Source organism: Mus musculus, chromosome 9 (assembly GCF_000001635.26).
Source record: "Mus musculus strain C57BL/6J chromosome 9, GRCm38.p6 C57BL/6J".
NCBI classification, from domain to species: Eukaryota; Metazoa; Chordata; class Mammalia; order Rodentia; family Muridae; genus Mus; species Mus musculus.
The window spans coordinates 34965291-34992707 of record NC_000075.6 but is presented as its reverse complement, the minus strand read 5'-3'; the positions used below and the strand labels follow the sequence as shown (position 1 = coordinate 34992707).

Sequence of the window (27417 nt, the reverse complement as noted above, 5' to 3'; positions counted from 1 at the left end):
AGCTGAAAAGTAAATAGTAAGTTGTTAACTCTTTTGGAGAACTAGTTAACCTGGCTGCCTTCACATCCCAAGATCCATTAGTCTGCAAGCTGTCAAAACATGTAAAAACAAAAACCAAAGCAATGGGGTACAGCAGGGGCCAGTTCAGGGTGCTACTGTGTGAGCTAAGGAAAAGCAGCCTTATAGGCAAGCACTTCAAGGTACAAAGCTTAGATTTAGCCCTTCCTCGTCTCTGTCCAGACATCTCAGCAAGCGGCAGTGGAAAACAGGCTGGATTTAGCAAATCAAAACACAGGATGACCTATTAACCTTGAACTTCAGATGAACAATGCACAATTTGTTAGCATGTACGTGGTCCGTGCAACACTTGGCAGGAACATTAACTTTCTGTATTTTCTGAAGCAAGTCTTGATTCATCCAGGCTGTTTAACACAACCACAGAAGTTCATTTTTTTTTTTTTCATAGTCCCTGAGGGTAAGAAGCCCAAGACCAGGGCAGACTGACCCAGTGTATGGCAAGGGTCAGATGCCTTTTTGTTAGTGGCTGTCCTCTTCCATCTTCACATGGTGAAAAGGACAGGGGACTTTCTTAGGCCTCTTTTATTTTATTTAAAATTTTTTTCCAAATAGATTTTTTATTAGATATTTTCTTTATTTACATTTCAAATGCTATCCCAAAAGTTCCCTATACCCACCCCCTGTCCTGCTCCCCTACCCACCCACTCCTACTTCTTGGGCCTGGTGTTCCCCTGTACTAGGGCATATAAAGTTTGCAAGACCAAGGGGCCTCTTTTTCCAATGATGACCGACTAGGCCATCTTCTGCTACATATGCAGCTAGAGACACGAGCTCTGGGGGTACTGGGTAGTTCATATTGTTGTTCCACCTATAGGGTTGCAGACCCCTTCAGTTCCTTGGATGCTTTCTCTAGCTCCTCCATTGGGGGCCCTGTGTTCCATCCTATAGATGACTGTGAGCATCCACTTCTGTATTTGCCAGGCACTGGCATAGCATCACAGGAGACAGCTATATCAGGGTCCTTTCAGCAAAATCTTGCTGGCATATGCAATGGTGTCTGGGTTTGGTGCTTAGGCCTCTTTTAAAAGGACACTAATTTCATTCATGTAGACGCCCTCATGACATAACCACCTTCCAAAGGCTCTATCTTTACTCTCTTGAGACTTAATTCAATTAAGGAGGTTTTGTGGCAGACAGGGCATTTAGGCAGTTATTCATAGGATCACGAATTAGTTGTGGCAATCCTAGCCTGGCTGCTTCTGGCTCGTCTCCTCTTCTGAAATACCTTGTTCTAGGGTTTTCACCTCTAGTTATTCTAGTTGGGGAATAGGATGGGGCGGTTGGGAAGGGGAGGGTAGTGGAAGAAACGGCCTGAGGACTAAAGTGAGCAATGAAACAAACAAGCAAGCAAGCAACAAGCAAGCAAGCAACAAGCAAGCAAACAAGCACACACAGGGGGAGTGAAGCAACAACAGAAGCACTTCCACAAGAAGAGAGGCAGAGCTTGTCCCTATGCACCTGAAACCACCACCCTTGTCTCCCCTTATCTTTAGTTTCACTCTCCATCCTGCACCCCCATTCTCTCCCTCAGGCTCACCTTGGAGTAGGTGGCTCCATTGATGACCTCTCCTTTACGTAGCCAGATGATGGAAGCCGCAGGCTTGGCATTGTCTGCGTGGCAGGTGAGGTTGAGGGGGTCCCCTGCCCGAAGGCTGATCACAGGCCCCCCTAGGATGATGGGGTCATCTGGTGGCACTGTGAGGAGAGGAGGAGAGAGGTTAAGTTGGGGCAGGCTTCTGTTTGACATGGCAGAGGATAATGGGCAATAACTGCTGTACTTTGATAAGGAACATCACCCTCTGTATTAGGGTGATAGGAACATTCATGAAAGGATGTTTTGTTCTTCATCTTGTCATGTCAGGAATAAACATGTCATGACTGGCAGGTATCCCTAGCCTGCTTCACAGGCCTGGAAGCAGTGCTTTGCAACTCAAGTACCATTTATTTGTATAGTTTTTAAAGAATGTATTCTTACTTGTGCATATGCATGTGCCTGCACATAAGTGCCAGTGCTCTGAGGTCAGAGGCACTGGATCCCCTAGAGCTGGAGTCACAGGCTTTTGTGAGCCACCTGATGTTTGTACTGGGTACCACATTCTAGTTCTTGGAAGAACAGTACCTGCTCTTAATAACCGAACCATCAATCCAGTCCCAACACTTTTTTCTTTTTGCCAAGCTTTGTTGCATCTCTCACAACAGTTTTGCAGGGAAGACAGTATTTTTAACCCAATTACAAAGACCTGGAAACAGAGGCTCACCAAGAGACTTGCTCAAGGTCACATGGTGAATGCATGGCAGAACTGGGGCTGGCCCTTGAGGCCCCCTCCATCACAGATGACAGGTGACAGAACAGGTCTTTGGATCTTTAGAATTTGCATTCCTTGCCTTTTCTGATCTCTGCCCTTCACAGTTGCCCCTGCACCTTCATCCCTACTCAGAAGGAACCTCCCTAACCTGAGATTATTCCCCCCACATGCAACAGTGTGGTTGGTGATTGGTGGCTCCATCAAATAACCATATGCAAAAAGGGAAGGACATGGGATTGTCCCCTTCCTGTGGAGCAAGTCCCCTTGCAGGGCCAACACAGAACTCCATGACTTGAAGCATCAGTACAGACATCCACTGGCTCTAATGAACCACCTTGGATTTCCATGAAGGTCGCACTGTAGGATGGGCAGGTATGATGGGAATCAATTATTATGCAATGAGAAAGCTTTGAGACATCAAGAGTTGACTAAGGACACAGATTCTTGTGCTGCTGCTGGGGTTGCTGGGCATAGTGAAGTTCCCCAGGCCTTTATTGCTCCATGGACAAGTCATAGAGGAGGCAGGGCTCCATGAAGACCATCCGAAGAGACTGTCCCTTGAGAAACCTCTATCTCTTCTACTGGTGGGTCTATTCAGTTATCCCCAGAGGATGGAAGGGACTCAGAGACTCCCCTGCCACAGTGGAGGTGGGAACTTTGCATATTCTAAAGAATGAAGGGCAGATGGGTGGGTGGGTGATTAGCAAAGATCTTCTAGAGCAAAGGTCTTCTTATAGGGCTTTTAGGGTCAAGCCATCCCTCCGGCTTGACCCTCAGCAAACACCCTTGCTTGGTGGCTTCGGTGTTTTCTAGCTATAGCTCAGAACCTGCTTGCCTTTCTACTGTCTGTCAGCCCCTCACCTAGTCCACTGGACTTCACTAACATGCAGGAGAATCCAATGTTTGGCTAGGCCAGTATACCCAAACCAGCAAGACTTCAGGTTGGTTATCCCTCTTCTGACTTCTGGTCCTGGCAGAACCTGGCTCAGTTCTTACATCTCTCTCTCTTTTTTTTTTTTTTTTGTTTTTGTTTTTGTTTTTTGTTTTTTGTTTTGTTTTGTTGTTTTGTTTGTTTGTTTGTTTTTTTTTTTGGTTTTTTGAGACAGGGTTTCTCTGTGTAGCCCTGGCTGTCCTGGAACTCACTTTGTAGACCAGGCTGGCCTTGAACTCAGAAATCCACCTGCCTCTGCCTCCGGAGTGGTGGGATTAAAGGCGTGCGCCACCACACCCAGCTTTACATCTCTGAAGAACCATCCCTTGAGGGATCTCAACTTTGTTGGACTTTAGAGATGGGACCACTCATTTATTAAAACTAGCTCTGGGTACCAAAAAGATCCTGGCCCAGGGAGGAAGTTGGCCTTATCTAACCTTCTATGCCCATAGCTCTGAAGCCAGGCCTCTCCAGGAGGTCCTGGAGCTGCCAGGCTGCAGGATACAGGCGGGTATGGTCTGGACACCGAAGATAACTACTTGTGCCCAGTATACCCTCTTATTAGTGCCTGTGGCCTCCTTGGTGTAGGCGTGGCTGGAGAGCAAAGTGGGGTTAATTAGGAGTTTCCATCAATGGGGGTGTGGCTAGTGACTGATGGAAGGAATTTCAGCTTCCTGCAGTGGGGGTGAGCTGGGCCCCTCCAGCAGTGAGGGCTGGGATTTGCAGTGTTCTCTGGAAAGTTGGGTGGTCCTGCTCAGCTCTTAGTAGTGGAAGTCCCCTCCTCAGTGTTGGATGCTCAAGAAAGATGAACTCATACTCATGAGTTGGGCTGGGACCAGAATAACTGGTCCCAGAGCTGACGGACTGCTTGGCCCTTTTGGCATCCTCTGCCTTGCAGAGGTGAGTCAAGAAACGTGGTTGGCAGAGGGTGTCCTGGGTCAGGATGACAGTAAGGCAGGCTCCCCTCTCCTTGTCAGTGTCTTCAGGTAGAGAGTGTGAGCACTCCTTCTAGCATTGGCATGTATTGAAACAAGACGGGTTGGCTGGCAACCTTCTGAGGAAGTTTCTTCAATCTTACTGCTGCCATGATCTCTTATCTATGAGACCCCAGAACCTGTAGCTGGATGTTGGGCATCAGGTTATTTTAAAGCTTCTACCAGGATGTGGAAGAGGAACCACATTTGAGCACCAGATTTTCTCTGGGCTTTTTGTCTTAGGTGAATAGAGCTGTTCTATATTCTGATCAAGGTGCAGGTGTATGTGTGTGCCTGTTTGTGTGTGCATGTGAGCGCGCGCTCTTCCTAGACTCATCTGGAGGTCCTATGCTTCCCCTCCTTGCTTTACCAGTGTTGTGTTGAGGAGATTGCATGAGCAGAATTGGGGATGAGGGGAATCGGGAGCGGAGAAGGGCTGTGTTTGTGGGAGTTCTTAGGCACGCACACACATTCACACACACAAACATCCACCCTCAGAATGGGTCCTGATTACATCTTCCCAAATAAGTGGTTATCATGCTGGTTATTCATGTAGCCATGCATTATTGATTGGCCTTCGCCTCGCTGCACACCAGATGGGGGTGGGAGGGGTGGGGGGTGCAGTGGGTGGGGTGGAGTGGGTGAGGAGGGAGGATGTTTGGGGGGCCATCCGCTGAATAGAAATCAACACTCGTACTTGGCAGCTGTAGCTCAGATGGGAGATGTGTGTGTGTGTGTGTGTGTGTGTGTGTGTGTGTGTGTGTGTGTGTGTGTGTAGGGGGCTACTCATTACCTCTCCATTCAGATGGGGCCCATTGCTAGGACCATGTGGGGAGGGGAGGAAGTCTCAGAGAAGCCCAGGCCTGGAGATGCATTATTCATGCATCCCCTCACAGGATTGGTTATTATCCTGAACCACTATAGAGTTTGGTCTCCTAATTTTTAATCACAAGGAAGGTGGAAGCGTTAGCCTTTTTGTGATTAATCGGGAGATAAAAATAGTTGACTGTTTTGGTGTTGCTCCTGTTGTCAGTCAGGAACTAAATTTGCATTAACTGTTGGGGGACCGAGGCCTGGGGAAGACCCGGGGAAGACCCGAGTGGAGCCCAGGCAGTCTCTGGTTTTGAGCCTGCTTCACACAGGGCCAACCAGAGTGAACATACATACCTGACCCAACTGGCCCCTTGAACAGAGGGGAGCAGAAACTCCCATTCAGGTCCTCATCATAGAGGTGGTGCCTCTTTGTAGTTGACCTTTCTGTCACCCTGGGTTTGGGTAGCATCTAGGCTCGGTCTCTTCTTCTGAAGTGTCTTTCCTCTGGCACCTGCCCTACAGTGGGCAGTGTAAGGCATCTATCGCTCACCCTCTGTGGGTGGGGAGCCCCTGAAAACCCTCTCTGAGCTCTGCTACAAAGAACAAGGGCATCTCTTTGGAGGGATAGGATGGGGAGATATTACACAGTCCACTCTACATGGACACAAAGAAACTGAGGCCCAAGAGAAAAAGGCTAGCCCAAGGTTATCAGGGAGGAAGCAAAGAAGGAAAAGAGGATTTGGAAGGCACATCCAGGCAGGTAAAGCTTCTACTTGTTGATATATTAAGCTAGCCTCCCCTCTGACACCCACCCTCACCCCATTCAACAAGATTCTGTATCTAGAAGCACCATAGGACCTTATAGTTATCCCTGAGATGACCTTGAACTTGGAGCTGGAGCTTGTGGTCAAGGTTTCTTCCCTTGCAACATGAGTTGGATAGAAGGCTGCCTAGGGCTAGGGTTGGAGGACTGTTGTCCCATTCTGGGCTGCTGTCAGCTCACTGCTTTTGTGCTTGACAACTGTATAGAGTCAAGCTCATTTAAGTCATTGGTTTTGGTTTACCAGCTTGGTCAACCCCCTTCCCCACTCAGCCCTGCCCCCAGAGCAGCCCAGATTCATTGTCTTGGGGTAACAGTGAGGATGTTTCATCCCATTGGTCACCCAAGTGGTTTCCTGGTTGGGTTTCCAGGAATTCCTCAGATACCATGTCAACCCAGATGGCTGGCTCCACAGACAGCCATCTGGGCACAACTGCCTTGTGAGTCAGCAACAGCCACACAGAAGGCTTTGTGTGGCAGCAGGAAGGATGGGAAGCCAGCCAGGCCATCTTCTTGCTTTCAGCCAGCATGGGGGGAACTCACAGAAGTTAGGCTTTGACAGGGCTGATCTTTAACTGACCAGCAGTGAATTCTCCATCCTATAATGGAGACATTTATGCAAAACTTGAATTCGTCCTGTCCCTGTTCTACCTCAAATCCTCTGGGGCTCCCACACTGTACTTGAAACATGACTTGCACTTAGAGTTGCCCACAAACACTTTCACCCATGATCCCTAGTATCCATGAGACACCAGTCCACCCATCTTTCTTTGTCCCCAGGCCCTGGCCCATCAGCCCCTCTGCATAAGGGTCAATAAGGGTGCCATCGTCTCCCCAGAGGGGCTTGCTCTGGTCACCCTGTGTAACACCCCCATGGCTTTCTGTTGCAGTTCTCATTTTGTCTTCTTCATCGACGAACGGCAAAGAACAGGAAAGGTCTTATCTGCCATGGTCCTGGTGGCATTGCTGTGCCTAGGTCAGTACCCAACTCACAGGGACATCTATATACATTTGTTGAATAAGTAGTGAAAGATCCTCTTGGGAGGAAGCACAGACATTGTTTTATGAGGTCCATATTTTTATAGTTTCTCTCTCTCTCCCTCCTTCCCTCCCTGCCGTGTGTGTGTGTGTGTGTGTGTGTGTGTGTGTGTGTGTGTGTGCTCATTCAGGGTACATTTGGGGGAGTGGTGGGCAAAGTTCTTCCTTGGTCTGGATAGACAACTGTGGAGGAACCTCTAAGCTCTAGAGAGAAGGATGCTGGAGCTAAGGAGGCTTAATGTTCGAAGTGGTTCGTAGCCTGCCTCCTTGGAGCCTGAGGCTTCTTAGCAGAGAAGAGGCAGCAACCCCAATTTGCCTGATTCACAGGCTGGAGAGAGGCTGCAGGCTAAGCTCAGAGATGTTTGACTGTTGACAGTCTATACGTCCTCTTTCAGGGGTCCACCCAGCTCCTGCCCTGGCAGCTCTGGGGAAGGATTGGGGAGCAGCCTGGGCTGTACCATGAGTCCCAGTGTTGACTAGAGCTGGAGAAGGGCAGCTGGAGTCAACCATCAAAAGAGCTTCAGAATTTTCTTTGTGTTCTCTCAGTGACAGCCCTATATAATGGTTAGCCAATGTTTCTTTTTGCCCTCTCCCATCCCACAGCCCTTGATCCTTCTGTTCTCCCCATGCCTACTTGGTGTCCTGAACTTTGGATCCTTTGGCTGCCATACAACTCCTCTCTTTGGGCTGATAACGAGACCCCAGGAACTCAAGGCTTATGCCCGGAGGCATCCAGAGGCTACATCTTCACTGGTGAGCTTGCTAAAGACTGGGAACATTTTCGAATATCCACGATTGAGGGCCACTGCTCTAAGGGTCTGCTAGAAGAAATTGCAGGCTGATGAGTGTGAGGCCGGAGGACTAGACAGTAAGAATAGCTCTGGGGTTCTCCGTCCCTATGGTAGCTCCATTCTTTCTTAGCTTGGGTTGGGGAAGAGGCAGGCTGCCTGCACTAAAGTCAGGAGACCCTGTTTTAGAGAAGGTGCCATCTCTTCAGCTTGCGATGTAAGGGTTCTCCTATCCCTTCTCCTCCCAACCTTTAAAACTAGCTAAGAGGCCATTCTTTTCAACCAGTCTTTCCAGAGTCTTCCAGTTGGACCAAGTAACTTCTGGCTTTATACTGCAGTATTCCAGGCTCCCTCCCATCTCGAGATCTGGCTTGCCTTAGGGAAGTATCTGTGCCAGCCGCCTCTCCGCTACAAGGTAACTTTGCTGGTCCTGGATCCTCTATACTTTGTATAACGTGTAGTACAGGACACAGTGTGGCATGTGTATTTGCTGGGCTGAACTTGAACTTGGCATAGACTGTCACTTTACGAGCTTTTTTTTTTTTTTTTTTTTTATTACAGACAAGTTAAACAACCTGATAAATTGAGCCCTCTTATCTGGGAAGTGGGGTAATAAAAAATACTTATCCTGCCGGGTTATTAAGAAGATTAGGTTTATGTCATAAAGAACAAGGCGAGGGCTTTGTAAAGAGTCACCAGGTTCTTATGCCAAGTTTGCTTGGTGATTATGTGAAAGGCGCTGTGTCAACTGTTTCTTGTTTCATTGTCAATGTCCTTTGAAGCAGAATCTACTAAAACCTCCCTTTTACAGGTGAAGGAACTGAGTTCAAGAGGTAAACTGCTTAGGTAGAATCACACAGCTGGAGGTGATGTCATCAGAACTCAGACTGCGGCTTGAGGTACACTAATGTGTTCCTAGAATCAGAGCCTCTCAGAGATAGCTCCTGCAGCCCCACAGCCCTGCTCATTGGCCTCTGGTCCTCCTGCCCTCATCTAGACACTGTAATTCCCAGGAAGATTTAGCACCTCCCCCCCCCCCCCCAAAAAAAAAAACATCTCGCTGCTTTTCCTCAAACCTGAATTTCAGAGAGGTCCAGAAAGCACAGGCCAGGACAGGTTTGTGGCTGGTGCTTTAGTGACATCTGCTAAGTGAATGGATGCAGATTTCTGCAGGTCGGATCCACTGATTGCTCACTTTTGTGATTTTTCTCTTTTCAGTCTCTGAACCACGCATAACGCCAGCTGCTTCTTTCCTCACTTACATGGACGTGCCACCTATTGGCCAACACGCAGAATTGCAGGATAGGATATCAAGATAAGAGTGGACCTGGTTTTCAGGGTAGGCGTCCAGTGCTATCCAAATGCTCACCTAGAATATTTGTATGGAGAATCTACTATATGCTAAGCCCTGTTCTAAACACTAGGAATACAAGCCACTGGGTCTGGTGGGAGTATTAGAAAGTAAATAAATAAAAACTCTAATGTTGATAAACATTAGGCATACACCTTGGAAGGCAGAGTATGGACGAGTGCTGGGAGTTTAAGCCCATCCTGATTACAGTGAGAATTTCAGACTGGGTGACCTTGAGAATCCCCCCTCTTGTGTGTGTGTGTGTGTGTGTGTGTGTGTGTGTGTGTGTGTATGTATTATGTGTGTGCATATTTGCTTGCATGCATTTCTGTGTGCCACATGTGTATGGTACTTGTGGAGGCACTAGATCCCTTAGAACTGGAGTTACAGATGGTTGTAAACCACTAAGTCATGGCTGGAAACTGAACCCAGGTTTTCAGCAAGAGCAACAAGTGCTTAGCCACCTCTCCAGTGGCCTCTCTTATGTTTTAAGACAGGGTTTCTCACTGAAGCTAGAGCTTGCTGCTTAGGATAGAGTCTGGGATCTGACTGTCTCTGATACTCCCTCTTGACGAGATCTGGGGTTAGACCCATACCTCCATATCTGGCTTTTTACATGGGTGTTTGGTATCTGAGCTTAGGTCTTCATGCTTGCATAGCAAGCCCTTTATCCCCTCCCACTCAGCCGTCCAGTCATTGTCCCAACATCCTTGGTTCTTTCTGTTTGGTTCCCTCCCTAGGTTTGCTCATGCCGGGTGTTTCTCATTCTCTACGCCATGCATTCAAAAGTGTACTCTGCTGTCATCTTTATGCCAATCAAATAAATCTCAGGCAGGAATCTGAGTTCAGAACCCATACGCCCATCAGGGTCTCAGGAATCCCAGGTTGGCTTTGAACTCACTGTGTAACCAAGGATGGCCTTCAACTTCTGATCTCTGCTCTGAGTGTTGGGATTCCAGGGTATGACACCATACCGGGTTTCATGCAGCATCAGGGAGGCCTCCACACGTGCTAGGCAAACACTCTACCAGGGAAGGACATCTCTAGTCTCAGAGTCATCAGGTTCTAGTTGCCTTCGGTCTTTATAGCTCAGTATGTCTGATTCAAACTTCCCTTCTCTGCTGCAAGACCTGCTCCTTCTTTTTTATATTCTATTTGGGGAAGTGGCCCCAGTGTTCAGTTACTAAGACATCCATCTACCTTCTGGATTCCACTCTTCATGTTGCATGGCTAGACACCTTCTTGAGTCTCTGAACCTCGTTCTAGTTTGCCTCTCCTTTTCTACTCCCGCTCGCTCTCTGGTTTGGGAAGTCACTGTTCCTAGCTTGGGTTATAATGCCTTGCCCTTCCGCAAGACCTCCATCCCAGCCCCCTGTCCTCTACACTGCTCCAAAGTGGTGATTATAAGAATCTGCTCATGTTGGTCCCGTGCAACAAGGCCTTCAGTTTTTTTCTCTAAGGCCTTAGCTGAACTGGACAGTTTCTCTTTCTCAACTGTAGCCTGGTTTTGTGGTGCTCTCTTGCCGGGCAGAGGGAGCTGGGGGCGGGGGATAAAAGGGGTGGAAGAAAACCTGCGTCCTGCCAGAGTTCCGGTGCTCTGAGCAGGCGGATGCAGAAGGACTGCTGCACGCTTTCCACGCGGCCCGGGTGGGTGTCTGGCTGTGTGAAGTCACTGACCCCAGCTCGGAGGGTGGTAGACAAGGGCCAGTCCTAGGTAATAGGTTCTCAGTCTTGGGCATCCCAGACACCGCTGGACACCGCAGAAGAGCTGAGAACAGAATGGGGGCCCCAGGGGCGGCTTGGCTAGCTCTGGGGCCGAAGGGAGGAAAAGGCAGGGTGAGAGTCCTTGGTCAGGTCCGTGGCTGGAGCGCAGGGTTAGACACAGCTTATTAGGGGAAAGCCTATCCAATCGTTCAAGCACAGCGGGCCTTGATGAGCAGAGACATCATAAAATCATAGACTGTTTTTTTTTTTTTTTTTTTTTTTTTTTTTTTTCAAGACAGGGTTTCTCTGTATAGCCCTGGCTGTCCTGGAACTCACTCTGTAGACCAGGCTGGTCTCAAACTCAGAAATCCACCTGTCTCTGCCTCCCAAGTGCTGGAATTAAAGGCGTGTGCCACCATGCCAGGTAAAATCATAGACTATGATTTTAGAGCTTTATTGTAGAAAGGCAGGGAAAAAGAGAAAAGGTAGAAAGAGAGAGAGGCTGGCCATGGCCACGTTGGGGGGGGGGTGGGGAGGGAGAGAGAGAGAAGAAGGGCTAGAGATGAGAGTAAGAAAGATGAGAGCTTAAAGAGAGCGAGGAGGGGCCAAGCAGTCCCTTTTATAGTGGGCTGGGCTATCTTGCTGTTGCCAGGTAATTATGGGGAGGAGCATATCTGGCTGTCAGGTAACTGTTGGGGTGGAGTCTAGCCAGAATGCCAAAAGCTTAGGACATTGTCTGCGTGACTTATAGCCACACATCTTTCCTGTGGGGGTTGTGGGGGCAGTAACTTCGACAGGATACAGGGGTCCAGGAGACATGATCAAACACCTTCTGTCCCATGTAGGGGGGAAATCACCACCCATCGTGTCCCCCGGGGTTCAAGACCTATGCTCAACTGGAGACCTGGCTGCCTGTGTGCAACCCACTGCCCTACACTCCCTCCACTAAGAGAATCCTTATTACAAGTCTACCCTAGGCAGGATCCCATAATTTTCCTCTATCATCCCAGAGGCTATTCTTGGCTTTATTAACTCCTGGTCTTTCTTTAAGACTTAGGTCATTATCACAGAAACTGTTATTCTTCACCCCTGCTGCCTTCTTCCTCCTCTAGCCTCTGTAATACTTGGAGACCATGTGCCATCTCCATAGGTACATGTGGCACTTGTAAATCCCCCTCTGTTAATACATGTGGCACTGGGTGCATGCACCATCTGTTGGCTCCACTGATCTATGAGCTGCTGAAGAGCCTTGGGCACACTTGGCTTTCTGTCACTCGTTCTTAAAATATGACTGGCCCATGCTTAGATGATGTTTGTTGCCTTGTGCCTTGCTCCATCCTGACCACACCAGAAGAATCCCCCCTCTTGGGCACATGAACACTTCCTTGTTGCATCTTACACATACCTTACATGAGTGACACTCATCTCTGTGATAATGACTTGTGGGCTTGTTTCAAGTTTTCTACAGTTCTGGGGTGGAGGTCTTATCATTTCTTTGTGGTGATTCTATTATGTAGTGCTTTTCCTTTGATATGATCATAGGGAAATAGTCCTCATATGAACAGTAGCTTACAGAACAGCAAAATGCTTCTGGATCCCTTATAGACATCATTTGACTCTCTAACAAGGTTGTGTAAAGCACATGCAGAAACTATGCGCATCCTTGAGGTGAAGAGACCAAGGAACTAAGTTTCTTACCCAGAACACACAGCCCATAAGTAGCAGAGCTAGACTGTGCCTCAGGTTCCCAGAGTCATCACAGGATGCCCCAAAATGTAGACTTCAGGAAAATACTTGTTGAGTTAGTACATTAGTATCTCCACCTTAAGTTTACACTTAGTAGGGCATCCTGTATTTTATCTGGCAGTCCTGTAGGTGAGTTAATTAATATAGGTGTCTTCACTCCCTCCTTCTAATCCTCTCTATTCCTATTTTGGTCTGTATGAAGAAGGTTTAGGAAGGAATATAAAAGGAATGTTTCATGATATGGAATGTGCTATTGTTAGTATCTAGAAAATTTTTTAGTTATTATTCATAGTCATAAAGTTAATTCTACAATCTACTTGGAGGGTGTCTTAGTTACTGTTCTGTTGCTGAGAAGAGACACCATGATCAAAGCAACTTATAAAAGAAAGCATTTAATTGGAGGCTTGCTTAATAGTTTGAGAGGGTTAGCCCATGGCTATCATGATAGACATAGCAGCAAGCAGGCAGGCATAGTGTTGGAGCAGCAGCTGAGAGCTTATGTCAGTCTTTTATAGAGAAGAGGCAGAGAGAGACTGGGCCTGGCATGGTCTTTTGAAACCTCAAAGCCCACCCCTCCAGTGACGTGACTTATCCACAAGGCCACACCTCCTAATCCTTCTCAAACAGTTCCACCAACTGGGAACCAAGCATTCAAACACATAAGCCCATGGAGATCATTCTTAGTCAAACCATCACCGAGGGGAGGGAGGAAAACATGGAGCTCAAAGAGCTGCAGGGAGAATACAAGGTTGTGGGGTGCTGTGGGCAGATGGGGTAGAGGGGTGCTCTTCCGAGCTATGGAAGCGTGGCCTGCTGTTAGGATGCACTGAGACACAATATCAAACTGTCCACTGGCAGCACTGCTGAGCTTCTTGCCAGCCTTGCCATTCCTGGACCCAAAGCATTCCATGGCTTCCACAATGCTCATGCTGTCGTCTTTAACATCCCCAAAGACCACAAGCTAGCCATCTGTCCTCTCAGTTTCAGAAGTGCAGGAGTCAGCAGTGTCTGGACAACTTGGATCCTGAATTTTCAAATGCCCAAGTATTCAAGGTTTTGGTCTCTAGATTAGTTGTTACTGGAGGTGGTGGAAATCTATGGGAGGTCTTTGGGTTATCAGGGGCGTGTTCTAAGAAGGTTTTGTATAACCCTCGCCTCTTCCTCTTTCTCTTGCAGTCACTGGACTTGAAGTGATTATTTTGCTCCACCATGATGTGTCAGGCACAGGCAAAGTGACAGTGATCCTGGACAAAACCTCCTGAAACTGAACAAAACCAACCCCTTTCTCTTAGCAAGTTGATTGTTTCGGATATCTGTTACAGTGACAGTAGGCTGACAATCAGCCAGTCTGTGGCATGGTAGCACAGACACGTGGTGTGATAGGAAGAGGAGAGGGTAGAGAGAGAGAGCGAGGTGTAGACTTGAAGTGATGCTGTTTGGATTGGAGGATGCTGTGCTAGAGACTGCATTTCATCTCTGCCCCTAACACAGATGGAGACTCTGGGCCTGCAGCTGCCTGAGGTTACCTTCAGGGGTTCAGGATATTGGGAGGCCTACTTTAGTTTAGACCTTATGCTGCTGGGAAGAAGCAAGGGTGGCTTGGGGTGAGAGATAGGATATCTAACTTGGTTACTGTCTTCATCATGCACGGGCCAGTTCCCTAGCTGTCTGTGCTGGGTGTCTGTTAGAGACATTACGGTAGCTGATTCACAGGATTGGCATACTGATTAATGAGCTGATGCAATGTCTATAAACATGCCCCCTCATTTCAGAGTTTTTCACCATGGTGAGAAATCAGTACATTGGAGTTCTTAGTGGTAATGCCTATTCAATAAGTAACTGCATATGTGAAAAAGCCTTGCTTCAATCTCTTGTTCTGTTACTATCTTGCTCCATGTTCTGAATCCAGCCCTTCTCCCGAGACAGAATAGTAGGTACTTACCCCAGAGTCCCCCCACAACTGTGCTAGTGAGGAGGTAGCAGGGGCAGTAGGAGTGCCCAGGGAGCAGGGTCAAGGGAGACAGATACTGTCAGGGACAAAGAGTCAACAGTTCCCTGTTTTCCCTTTCAGATTAAGACAGGGAATGGTCTGTGTATTTTTCAATAAAACCTTGAAAGAATGTATGCGCTGTCTCATCAGAGAGGGGCCGTTTGAGGGGAGATGGCTGTTTTACTAATTCAGCAAGCAAACAGATCAGAGGAAGCTTATGAAGCTGGAGGAGCGTGAGGGGGGACCAAGAGGGCTGTGCGGCGAGCCACGGACAGACGCACTGCCCTTGCTCATGTGCACGTGGCCAGCTCCTGGTGGTGGTGTGAGGATGTTGGGTGGGCAGTCAGTGTGGGAAAGGTTTGAAGGAGTGCTTTCTGTCCTGTGAAGGCAAAACACACAGCATGGAGAGGATGAGGGAGAGGAAAGGTTTGGGTAGGGAGGGCAAGGAACAGCTGGAGGGCTTCTACAGCCCTCTAAACCCCGTTGCAGGGTCTGGCTCCTCCCTGCAGTTGGTTCCTGTATGCCCATGGGGACCTCCTAGGGCATCCCCTCCCAGGATTTGTTGCTTTCTGTCTACTTCTGATCCTCACCTTATTTTAGGCTCTTCTGCTTGTCTGTTCCAGCCTGACTAGTGTGTGTGTGCTATGTTGCTAGCACGATCCAAGCACGATCCAGTTTAATACAGTAACTTGATATAGTGGATCCTATAGAAGTATTTCATTCTTACATATGGGAAAACTGTGGCAGAGACTGGCCAGCCCACTAATGGCAAGTCATACTGCTGTCACTGGGAGCCAGAAATCTGGTCTACTCCTAATGGTGGCGCTCAAGGATCTCCACACACAATCCTCCAGATTTGCTTCAGTTGCTTTAAAGCCTTGAGGCAGCCATCCTGGTCCCTCAAAAGCCAGGCTGAGACCAGCGTCCCCATTGGTCCCATAAATAGAAACCAGAACTGATCTGGTTGGCTTTGCTATAGGCTCCCACCCGGCACATGCACCTCCCAAGGAGCGCTGTGGCTTTCAGAAAGGAGGAAAATCAGGCCAGGTGGGGGACCTTCCCACCCACAGCCTGGAGCCCTAGAAGCCTCTGCAGAAATCCAAGGGCACAGGAAAAAGGGTCACCTCATTAAAAGGCTTAAACAGTAAACACAGGACATGCCGGCAATAGTCCTTTTAAAAGGGCAACTAGGAACACTGCCTTTTGCATTATAAAATTGTACTTGTTAGAGGACAGAAGCGGGAGGCAGTGGAGTGACCATGAGCGAGGAGGATACAGGGACAGACAAGCACAGAGGAAACAGGCCAAACTGAGTGCAGGCCACTCACCCAAGGAAAAGACAGATGTGAAGGAAGACAGCCGTAACACCAGTGGCTGCCTGCCATGGAAGGAAGCCACAGAAGTACATTCTCTAGGCCTCCTGCCACAGAAATCCATTGTAGGGAATCCCAGAAAACCACTTAAATGTACCTTTCCACCTCAAGAAAATGTACCAAACTCACCACTTGCCAGCATCCCAAGAAGAGAGAGTCAACATCTTATCTCTGACCCAAGCCCTTCTTCCCCAAAGTACAAGTGTGAGAGGGTAACAGACTCATCATGAGGCGGTGTCTTAATTCTCATCTCCAGCTTGGCCTGACATGGTTTTGAGTTTTCTCAGCCTCTTTGCAGTTTGTGGCAGGAATAGGTATTTCTCGGCAGAGGCTCATGGCTTTTGAGCCTCATTCTGCAAAGAGAGGGTACATTTTACAGGTGGACCGGCCGGCCAGCTCTGCAGTCTTTTAGGGTACTGTGAGGTGGGGGGGAGACTTCAAAAGGCTGGAAGCTCTTTGAAGCTGCAGGACATCTTTGAAGACACCGAACTATGCCTGCTTCAGGGTTACCACAAGTTTGACCTCAATATAGAGGGCAGAGGAAGGTTAGCTGGGAGGGTCTGAGACCAAATCCGTGTCCTCTCCTCTCCCCCCTTCCCTTTCTCTCCTTCTTTTCTTCTCCCCTTCTTCTCAGGGGTTCACTAGGTAGCCCAGGCTGACCTTGAACTTGAGTGCAGAGATTATAGTTACATATCGTACTATTCTGGGCTCGGATTCCCGATGTGAGCGTAGGAAACAGAACCAGATGAAAAGGTGGAGGACAAGAGGGTAGCTAAGAGATCTCAGGAGATGCTTATGCTCAGTGGCCCAGAGAGTGTCCCATGCTGGGGCAGGAAGGCCTAATATTTGTACCCTGGGGGGACCAGCTACGGAAGTAAACTTTTTGTCTACAGGAAGAACCTGGCATGGCAGTGGGGATAATGAGTTCTGTTCTGGGACGCGTAACATGGGTGGCAGAATACATGGTTCTGGCCACAGGGTGGGGCTCACAGGGTGGGGCACTTATCCATCACTTTTTAGGTGTAAAGTGGGCTGCATTTGTACTGAGTGTTCTTGCATCAGACTAAGCCTTGGATAAGCAGAACTTGGTTACTGGGAGAAGTGAGAAGCCTCTAACCTCCTCGGTGGCCTCCGAGCTATGTTTGCTAGGGATAGGCTTCCAATCTGTCCCCATATCTCTAATAATAATTTTAGCATTGATGAGGCTAGGCTACCCCAGGGTTGGGGTGGAGGAAAAGGTGTAACCTAATGGAAATTTTGCATAACCTTCTGGAGCCTCAGTGACCTCATAGGTAGGCAGCGCCAACATGCGCCTCCCATGGTGAGGGAGTTAAGCTGAGAAATAGTGGCAGGACTGGGATATGTCTGTGCTCTGCTGTGGGCATGGCCAGCTGGTCTGCATATGAGGTCAGCTTGAACACCCTCTGGCTGGGTGAGCTGCTCTCTCGGGAACCGAGGGGCAGGGAAACTCAAGCCAATGCACAGGTACAGTCGGAGGAGCTATGGAATCACCTGGTGACAGTGGCCACGAGTGACTGTATCAGATTCAGAACAGAATATCCTGGAGGGCTGGTGGACTATAGGGTGTCAGCAGTGGGTGGGTGGACTGGCCTACACAGGGAAAATGTTCCCTCAGTCTTTATCATGTTTCTACTGATAGTCTAGTTTGTAGCAGTGGATGCTGGTCCTGGGCTGGGCTCATCCCTAGTCACTTCACATCCCAGGAGGTTGGGACTGTTCTAATGATGAGGATAAAAGGAATAAATTAGAATTTTAAAATTATTATTAATACATTATTTGTTTATTAGTGTGTGTGTGTGTGTGTGTGTGTGTGTGTGTGTTGAGATCAGAGGACAACTTTGGGGGGCCGGCTCTCTCCTACAGTATGTGGTCTAGGATCAATCTCTGGTCACCAGTTTTAGTGGCAAACTCCTTTACCTGCTGAGCCATCTGACAGTCTGGGAGGAGGATTTTAGTTTCACCCTCATGGTTTTAGGTGTAGGTGCTTGTCCATTTGACCCCAGTGGGGGGTCAAACAACTTGGAAGTGTGAGGGCCACACGGTGGATGTCATCATGGGTGACCATTTCCTTCCTGTGATTCTAATGCAAAGTCCCAGTCCCCTCTCATATCTGTATGCTACCAGCACCTACTTTCACTGACACTCTAAAGCTTTAGTCTGAACACTTATGCCCTTGGGGAAAGGTGGATCTTGATGGGTCCCCAAGCTGCTGTTGTTATCCTTCACAATGCCAGTTTACGCTAGGGAGCAGCTGGGCACAACTGGGAGATGAGCTGATGTTTCTCATTTAGCTCAGGCTGGGTTTAAATTCACTGTGTACTTGAGATGACCTTGAACTTCCCACCTTTTTACTTCTGAAGTACTGTGATTACAGAAATGCACCACCACACCACACCCAGCTTATATGGTACAGATGACTGACTGGTACCCTGGGTCTCATGCATGGTGGACCAGTGCTTTACAAACCTACATCCCTAGCTGCAATATAAGTTTTTTTTTTTAATTTAAATTTAAAGTCTGAGTCTGAGGAATTGATGATAGCTAACAAAGAAGGATAGTTTTCTCCTGACTCTCCTTTGGTTCTCTAGTCTTCTTGATGACTCTGTAGAGGTTGGTTCTCATCTGAGAGTTAGTATTGTGAGGGTGCGGGGCAGGAAGGATGGGGATACTGAAGCAAGAGGGCCATGTGGTGCTGGCTAACACAGTTGCTCCTGGTCTGCTGCCCAGGGGAATGGGGATTGATGCTCTGGGTAACCTCAGACTCAGCCGCCACTCATGAGTGGTGCATAGCATCTACTTATACCTCTCCTCTTAAGCTTCTCCTAACTCACCCACTCCCCACAGCCTCCAAGCATCTCACTGCCCCCTCCCACCATCCCATGATACTCCCGTGGCCTCTAAGGCCCCACTGCATCTGGGCCTAGTGGATGGATGCAACCTCACCCAGTGAGGGGAGAACCACATGGTTGTTTCTTACAGACTGCTGCCAGGCCTCCCAGGCCTTGGAATCAAGCTCCATAGTGTTTTCTTCCTAGAAGGGCCTTCCCTTCCTGCCCTGACATATGGACACCTATGTGACTGTCAGGTTTTGGACAAATATCTCCACTGACCTCTACTTTGTGACTGGAAAACAGAGACCAGTCTGGCCCACATGTACATCCACTCGTGGTGCCCCAGCTGTGACCACAGCTGTAGGGGGGCTCTCTATGTCTCACAACTGCACGGGAGTCACCAATGGCGTGTTAGCTTCCACAAGGGCACACTTCTTGTTTCTCTTTGTAGTTCGACCTTCCCTCTCCCTTTGGTTAGCAGCCAACTTGCCCTGGAAAGTGTTCTGTGCATGGTGGACACGCTATAAAAGGAGGATGGCATTAAGTTGCTTTGGGCACTCTGGGATCAGGCACATCAGAATGTATTCAGCTCAGATCTATATCACTGTCACCAGACAAGCCTAGGATGTAAGGGCTTTATGCCTATTAGTCCACATGAAATTGTATCACTTGAGAACTGCCTGTGAGCTGCTCTGAGAAGCAGGTCCAATAAGGGGGTCTCTGGGTTATGGGATTGGATATGTCTTTTTTTCCCCAACAATTTAAACATTTTTATTCAATTTTAAAACTTGCTAACTGATGCATTATTTTTCCCCCACATCTTTTATTAGATATTTTCTTCATTTACATTTCAAATGCTATACCAAAAGTCCCCTATACCCTCCCCCCTGCCCTGCTCCCCTACCCACTCACTCCCACTTCTTGGCCCTGGTGTTCCCCTGTACTGGGGCATATAAAGTTTGCTAGACCAAGGGGCCTCTCTTCCCAATGATGGCCGACTAGGCCATTTTCTGCTACATATGCAGCTAGAGACACGAGCTCTGGGGTTACTAATTAGTTCATATTGTTGTTCCATCTATAGGGTTGCAGACCCCTTCAGCTCTTGGGTACTTTCTCTAGCTCCTATATTGGGGGCCCTGTGTTCCATCCTATAGATGACTGTGAACATCCACTTCTGTATTTGCCAGGCACTGGCAAAGCCTCACAGGAGACAGTTATATCAGGGTCCCTTCAGCAAAATCTTGCTGGTGTATGCAATAGTGTTTGTGTTTGGTGGCTGATTATGGGATGGACCCCCGGGTGAGGCAGTCTCTGGATGGTCCATCCTTTAGTCTTAGCTCCTAACTTTGTCTCTGCAACTCCTTCCATGGATATTTTATTCCGTATTCTAGGGGGATATGTCTTAATGTCACTGGCAGCTCCTATGAAGAACATTAGCGTGACTGTGGCCAGAGTCATGAGCAACTTAAATCTACACAATTAAAAGTAACACTTGAATTTCACATTGGAATTGGTGTGTGTGTGTGTGTGTGTATGTGTGTGTGTGTGTGTGTGTGTGTGTGTGTGTGTGAGAGAGAGAGAGAGAGAGAGAGAGAGAGAGAGAGAACAGAACCAAGGCAGTTTCCCTTCCTAAATCTGCTTCAGACTCTTATCATTAATTTGCATCCCCCAGATACACTTAGGAGACTAGGGGGCAGGGAGGTCTGTGCAGCAGGCACCTACCATTGGGCCTGTCCAGGAGACAGGAAGCTGTGAATAGACTAACCAGGGCTCTCCAGTTCCCAGAAGTCTGGCTGTTGTTTTGAGGAGTAGAAAGAACATTTGGCCTTGGTTGGAATGTCACACTGTTCCTGACTGTGTGGCCATGGCTAGGTCTCACTGAGCCTGGCTGGGCTGCAAGAAGCCAGAAGATGGACTATTTGTTGGGAAGGACTGGTGTGCAGGTTCTAGAAGATGGCATATGTAAATGCTCAGTGGGGCGCGGTTAGTGTCTATCCCTACTCTCTGGCTTCTTTCCTCCTGGGCAGTGGTTCTGCCTTCAGTAGCTCCGCCCAGATGGTGAGCCAACACTCAAAGCCAGAAGTAGGCTTTGGGCTAGACAGGAAGAGCCTGTGCTTTCTACCTGAGCCCACGGTTGGGAGGAGGTAATTCAAATGCTACAACACAGGGGTGATATACAGATGCTGCAGAATCCACTGGCCACCTGCCCTTGGTAGGTTGCCAGGTGTCCCCTCGGACAGTGAGGTAAAGCTGTGGATACCGTGTCCATCTCACAGCAGAGAGAATGGGCACCTGGGATTGTCCTGAACCTGAGTCCCAAGGATGGACCCGAGTGCTCAGAGCACTGCTTCTTGGGCTGTAGGTGGACTGTCACTTCTGGGAACTTTAGTGTCTACCCCTGAGAGTGGACAGGACAGGAAGTGCCATCTGAAGGATTTGGGGCTTTGCACAGAGTTGCAGGAGATGTGGGGGCTCCTCACATCCCTTCCTGTTAGGCAGGCTGTGAGTGAGCTCAAGATCCTGGGGCTCTGGATGAAGGCTCCCCTCTCTGCTTCCCTCAGGGCTGGTCTTTGGCCTTCCCACGATGTTCTCTCATCAGATAAGGCCATCGAAGGGCACCCTGCCCACATGCATCCCACAGAGAGGCTCCTGGTGCGGCAGAGTGGTTGACAGCAGGGAGTACACTTCCTCTCCTATCTGGATTAGGATAGATCAGGAAATTTTCCCAGGAACTTTAAGTGACATGTCTAAGTCCACACAGCAAGTTCGATTTGAAGAGATGAATTCAGAATCAGACTTCTATTTTCTTACTTGCCTTCCTTGAGACAAAAACCCCTTCCCATCCCGTGCATGCTTCAGTTTCCTCATGGCTCATAAAATACACGAATAGCTTACAGATGGGCATCTGGGCACTGAGTGGTCTTTATATAGAGAAGCGTTGTCTGTCCAGTCTACTCCTCACTGATAGGAGAGGGAGGTGGACTTAGGATGTAGCATAAAAGACTCAAGTTAGACAGCAGCAAGTACTGTTGGAAACCCAGCAGAAGGGAGAGAGGCCCAACCCCTCCTTTTTTCCCTCTAGCGCTTATTGGTTTGTTGGGGGTGAGTTGGACGCTACATGGTAACAGGAGTCTGAGGCAGGGGGATGAATTTGGTGGCTTCTCAGCGTCCTCCTCAGCTTCTGTTCACTTGTAGGGTGCTCATTAGCTTTTCTAGAGTCACTGGCCTGCTCTGAGTCAGTCTCTGATCTTGGCAAGTTGCTTCTGTTTGTAGAGGAAAAGGGGCAGAGGTGGGTGGAGGGGCTAAGAAGGGAGGGGCAGCCATGGAGGATATAGTCTGAGGCTTCTGGAGTCTCTGCCAGGCTGCTATGGGGAAAAGGCCACTCCCTTACCCCTCGGTTTCTTTGACTCCATTTCAAACTCTAATTAACAGCTTCCCAATAGGGCTTCCCTGCTTGTGGCTTGTGCTTCAGTGCCTGTCCATCACCATCCTGGTGGCTCGGTGGGCTGGCAGGAGAGACTGGCTTCTTCCCTGCCAACTTGGAGACTCCCTGACCTTCCCCATCACCCTTGCTGGAGAAGTGACCGAGAAAACTAACAGAGACCTACCTCCATGTATGACACTGACATTGTCCTTTCAGTAATGAGTGACACCAGGAAAATACGGGCGCAGGAAGGAATGAGGTCAGACACAAAGCAGAACTTCCTAATACTGTGATTTGTGGGTAGCAAGGGACAGGCATTTGTCCTGGTGCATGCTTCAGCTGTCTGTTCTGTCCCCATGTCCCAGAGGCAGCTCAGTGGAAGCAGAGACTGCTTAACCCAGAAACAGTGGGAATCTGAGTTGGAGCCTGAGTCACAGGTCCACATGATTCCCTCAGGCCCTGTGCTCATAGTTTTCAATGCCCCATTTGCACAAACAATGACTGCCAGTTGCCAGTCAAGACACACCCACCCTCAGATCCTTTTCTGGTTCAGACTATGGGCAGCAGCCTGACATCTCTGCTTCTACTTGAGGCTCGGAGCAGGGGAGACAGTGAGACATTCGTCTCAGGCATGAAATTTAACAGCACACACCTAACCTCTGGAATGCAGATACATGTCCTAATACAAACTTTTAAAACAGCTGCCCCCCAAACCCCCAGAATTCACAGCAACAAAAAAAGCACAATTAAACGAAGGCAGAAAGCTGAAGTCACTGTAGGTGCTAAAGGGGGTCATCTGATTGGGTGAAACCTACAGAAGGTTCCAGTGGGAATGAGGTTAGCAAGTGGGATTGGTATTGTGAATTTTGCAACCATTCTAGCTGGGAAAACTGAACTAGCTCATTCAATTTTTGCTGTAAACACAATACTTAAGTTTAAAATAAGGTTCTGAATTTTAATATATTGGCTTTAATACTCTTTTGCTTTGTTTTGTTTTTTGAGACAGGGTTTTTCTGTGTAGCCCTGGCTGTCCTGGAACTCACTTTGTAGACCAGGCTGGCCTCAAACTCAGAAATCTACCTGCCTCTGCCTCCCAAGTGCTGGGATTAAAGGCGTGCATCACCACGCCTGGCTTTTGGCTTTAATACTCTTAAGACTACTTTAATGTTCATGAAAAGAAAATTACCTATTAGGAGGATCTCTGAGTCTCACTTCCAGGGCCTCTGCTCCCACTGGTAGACTCTGGGAAGGCTCATTGTTAAGACCCCAGTGTTGTTTGTTTAGAAGACCCTGACTATTCATTTGCAGTCTTCTCTTTCTCTCTCCGACTATTCACAGCCCTTACTGCTTCCCTCAACCTCCCACTGCTCTGCACCATGGTTGTCTACAACCAGTGTGTGTATGTGTGTGTGTGTGTGTGTGTGTTGGGGGGGAGAGACACAGGACCTCTGCCTGCAGATGAGCATGACCATGCTGTGTGAGGATCAAGTGACTGCTGTGAGTGTAGGTATGTGAGTGGTGTTGATGTGGGTTAGCTTGACCACTGCCTGTGTGGGTTAGCATGTCTAGACAGTATGAGGTTGTGTGTATGAGTGAGCCATCTCTTGAGAGGAAGCTCTGAGCTCTTGTAGGGCCCATCTGGCTGCTCGTATTAGGGACAGCAGCATCGAATGATGAATATGAGGCATCAAGTGGCCTTGTGTCCTCAGAGTGTCACTGCAGGACTGGATCCCTGTTGCTGTTACATCAGGACTACAAGGAGAGCTCAGAGCCAACTTCTGGCCCATCAGAGCCCTGTAGGTGACCTTTGTCACACAGGCTTCCTTGCTGTTACTGAACAGTGTTTCAGGGCCCATGTATCATGGAGTGCCTTTCTGGAACCATTCTTTCTCCAAATGCTTGCTTGGCTTACCCTTAACTTCCACAGGTCTCTCTGGTCATGTTACTCAGAAAGGTCTAATCTGATTATCCATATGATCTGGCACCATGCCACCTCTCACCTCCTTGTCTTTTGTGTTTGGGTTTGTGGCCCTCATTATAGCATAAGATAGCATCCTTCTGTCTCCTTGTGTTAGAAGCAGCTGTGAGATCATATTTTTCTACTCATTGTTACATTCCTAGCTGAGGGTGGTCATGGCATACAGTAGGTGCTTAATACAGGCACTTTAGTTGCTAACTTTAGGGAAGGGGAAAATGGCTTTCCCTAACCATTTTTCCCTAACCATTGGTTTTCTTATCAGCATGTGAGTGTCCGGACATTAGCCCCATAGGAACTGTCTCAGCGCACACTATGTCCTATGGTCTCTGATGTGCATCAGGTTGTCACTTTATGCTTCTGATGGCTTTCATATGCATGGTTTTAGTTCATGTACCTGGCGTTCCTGGAGGGAGGCTGTTAGGACCCTGTTAGGCTCACAGGGTGGCTGAGAGATGCCCCAGCTTTGCTTAAGCTGCAGCCAGAGCCTAGCTGGAGAGCAGTCCTCCTGGAGCCAAGCATCACCCTCTCTTGTCCTCTCGGGTGGTCCTGGCCGTCAAGATGATGTATGTTCTTTGGGGCCCATGCTTGGGCGGTTGCTTTGGAGGTGGCCGTGCAGATCTCCAGTCTCTCTGGGCTGGGCACTATTCCAGTTGTCAGCTACTGTGCTGTCACTGCTCTTGATTACTTTCCAATGAAGGATGATTATAATAAAGGACATTAATCAGGGAGCATGGTAGCTCGTGCTTGGGGGTTCTCCAGCCTGCTTTTGTTGGAGCTCAGGGTGGCTTAGTTCATTTCTAACAAGAGGCAGGAGGGAATGCCTGTTCCTAAAGTAGAGTTAGGAGGACCAGGTCTAAGAAAGGGCCCTAGCAGCTGAGATATTGGCAGTTGTGCTGGGACACTGGCTCTCTGAACCCAAGTGAGTGAAACCAAACTGAATCAGGTTAAGTCAAGCCAACCAAACCAAACCAAAGCATGCCAAAAGGAACCAACAAGCTCTGCTTTGTGGCATTTTCAGTTACTCTGCTGTGATTGCTACCACTATGGCTAATTCCAGGAACCAATATGTTGTCCCTGGAGGAAAGTTGGGCAGAGATGGATGCTGCCAGTGTCTATAAGCCACACCCCCACACAGTGCCTCTGATTTCTTTTCAGAACTTTCCAGTTCATAAAGCATTGATCGTGTTCAGATCTCACCTGTTGCATAGCAACACTTTTGGATGGGCAGCTATCATTAGGCTCATTCTTTTCAAATGATAAAACTAAGGCTTCCAAAGACCACGTGAGGCAGGAAGGGAGGAGAGAGGGGAGGAAACAAAGCTAGTGTGGGAAAGTGTGATGGAAATCCTTCCTCGCCGAGCCTTCCTTTCCCTCTCCCAAGATTTACTGGAGTTTTTCATCTAATAGGGTCAACTCTGGGTTCCAGAGCATACAGGGTGTTGCTGCCGAGGTTGAGGTTCCCTCAGTTTGTGGGTGACCTTGGAGATCATTCATTTGCTCAGTGATCTTCCTAAGGAGGGCTAGGAATTGTGTGATTTGGAAATATAGGGACAAAGAATCACAGTTTCTGACTATCGAAGGCTCTATCTAGCTGGAGGAGAGATGCCCAGGACAAGCGCAGTTAGTGCTATGACAAAGAAGAGCATCCGTATGCTCATCCCTGGCTCTTCCGAAGGCCAGGGAGGATGGGGAGGCAGGCTGAAGCCAGGCTGGAGCTGGTTGGTGGAACTGGGGTGGCGGTGGGATGCAGTGCTCCATGTGGAAGAAGCTGAGTTAGGTGTAAACACCCAGGGAAGAGGTTATCAGGCTTGTGTAGGCAGTTGGGGATTTGAAGCTGCAGACCTGGGCAAGTCTTGAGATAGACATAATTCTCCTGAGGGAGGGGAGGAGCTCTGCTTCTATACTGGGTTGTCCTCAAGGCCTCTACATGTCTGCCTTTTTGGGAATCCATGATTGTGAACATGCTGTTTCTGTAAGTTTGCTCTCAAGTACCCGAGAGACAGTGTGGTGGTGCTGGTCTAACCAGCCAAGACCATAGCTGAGTGCGAGACCTTTGCACATTAATTGCCCTTAAGTTCCTGGCTTCCAAGGCCCAGTAGATTGGATTGGAATACTTGGAACCTTTGCTTTGGTTTCTGCCCAAGACCCTGGTCACTGAAAGGGCAAGCGTGAGGTGTGTATCTCATAGACACTCATGTTTAGACTCTGGTGACAAAATGCTGTGGTTTGGGGGTCACCAAGGCAGATCACCTGTTAGAAAGGGCTGAACAGGGATGGACATACTCAGAGGGATGACGGGAGAAGGGTTGAGGCAAACCCTACTCTGCTTTGCAGAACCTTCCTTTCCTCCTTGTTCATATTTGAGAAGAACACTGGTTTAGATGCACTGCAGACCACTCCTGTTCTGGGAAGTTCATAAGTAGGAATTGCACATGGTCTTTGGAGCCCTAAGCAGCCAAGTAAGAAGTCAGCTCCCCTGTGATAGTTTGAATGAAGATGGCTCCCATAGGCTCATATATTTGAATACTTGGTCCTCAGTTGGTGGAGTTGTCTGGGAAGGTTTAGGAGGTATGGCTTTGTTGGAGGAGATGCGTCACTGAGGTTTCAAAAGCACACACCATTTCCAGCCAGCTTTCTCTGCATCAAGATGTGAGCTCAACGCTATTGCTCAAGCCCCATGCGTGCCTGCTTATTACCATGTGTTCCACTATGACAGCCATAGGCTCTAACTCTCTGAAACTGTGAGCCCCCAATTAAATGTTTCTTTTTTTTTTAATACGTTGTCTTGTTCATGGTATTTTATCACAGCGACAGAAAAGTAACTTAGATATGCCCTAAAGCCTTGTGTTGAAAAGATTATTCAGTGTGGTGCAGCTCCTGCCTAGCAGCTCCGGGTGTGCTTGTGATATCTCCCAGTATAGGCACCACACTGGGGAGGAAAATGGACTTTGGTATGGCCCTGGCCCCTCTTGCATGTGGCAGCAAGGATACTTCACTGTTAGTCCAGACCAACAGTCTCATTCATTCATTCATTCATTCATTCTCTCTCTTCCCCCTTCCCCCAATCTGTCAGGCTACAGTGACCACTTTGACAACTCAACAGCCATGTGGCCCTGTCCCCAAGAGTGACTGGATCTTTCCTCTGCTTTTCAGCATTAGCTCAGAGTCCACTCTGCAGTTTTTATGGACAGAGATGCTCGGGGTTAGCGAGGTGAGCTGACTTTCCCTGGGATGCACGGCAGGCTTCCAGC

At 48.5% G+C, this 27417-nt stretch overlaps 1 protein-coding gene and 1 long non-coding RNA gene across 21 annotated transcripts in view; one reads left to right on the top strand and one right to left on the bottom strand.

Moving 5' to 3' along the window:
• Positions 1–27417, bottom strand: part of Kirrel3 (kirre like nephrin family adhesion molecule 3) — a 554955-nt gene that overhangs the window by 48100 nt on the left and 479438 nt on the right. For all 14 annotated transcript variants that reach the window (XM_006510557.4, XM_006510559.4, XM_006510561.4 and 11 more), the window contains one exon: positions 1616–1773. In XM_006510557.4, coding sequence (XP_006510620.1) covers positions 1616–1773 — 158 coding nt within the window. The remainder of the gene's footprint in view (positions 1–1615; positions 1774–27417) is intronic.
• Kirrel3os overlaps positions 1–27417 on the top strand; it is an 89466-nt gene that overhangs the window by 14988 nt on the left and 47061 nt on the right. For 5 of the 7 annotated variants that reach the window (XR_003948304.1, XR_003948306.1, XR_003948305.1 and 2 more), the window contains 5 exons: positions 6813–6898; positions 7564–7713; positions 8035–8163; positions 8560–8647; positions 8967–9087. This is a non-coding gene — a long non-coding RNA (kirre like nephrin family adhesion molecule 3, opposite strand). Of the gene's footprint in view, positions 1–6812; positions 6899–7563; positions 7714–8034; positions 8164–8559; positions 8648–8966; positions 9088–9839; positions 10891–13725; positions 14674–27417 lie in introns of those variants that run through there. The other 2 variants (XR_003948309.1, XR_003948310.1) reach the window with 2 other exon arrangements.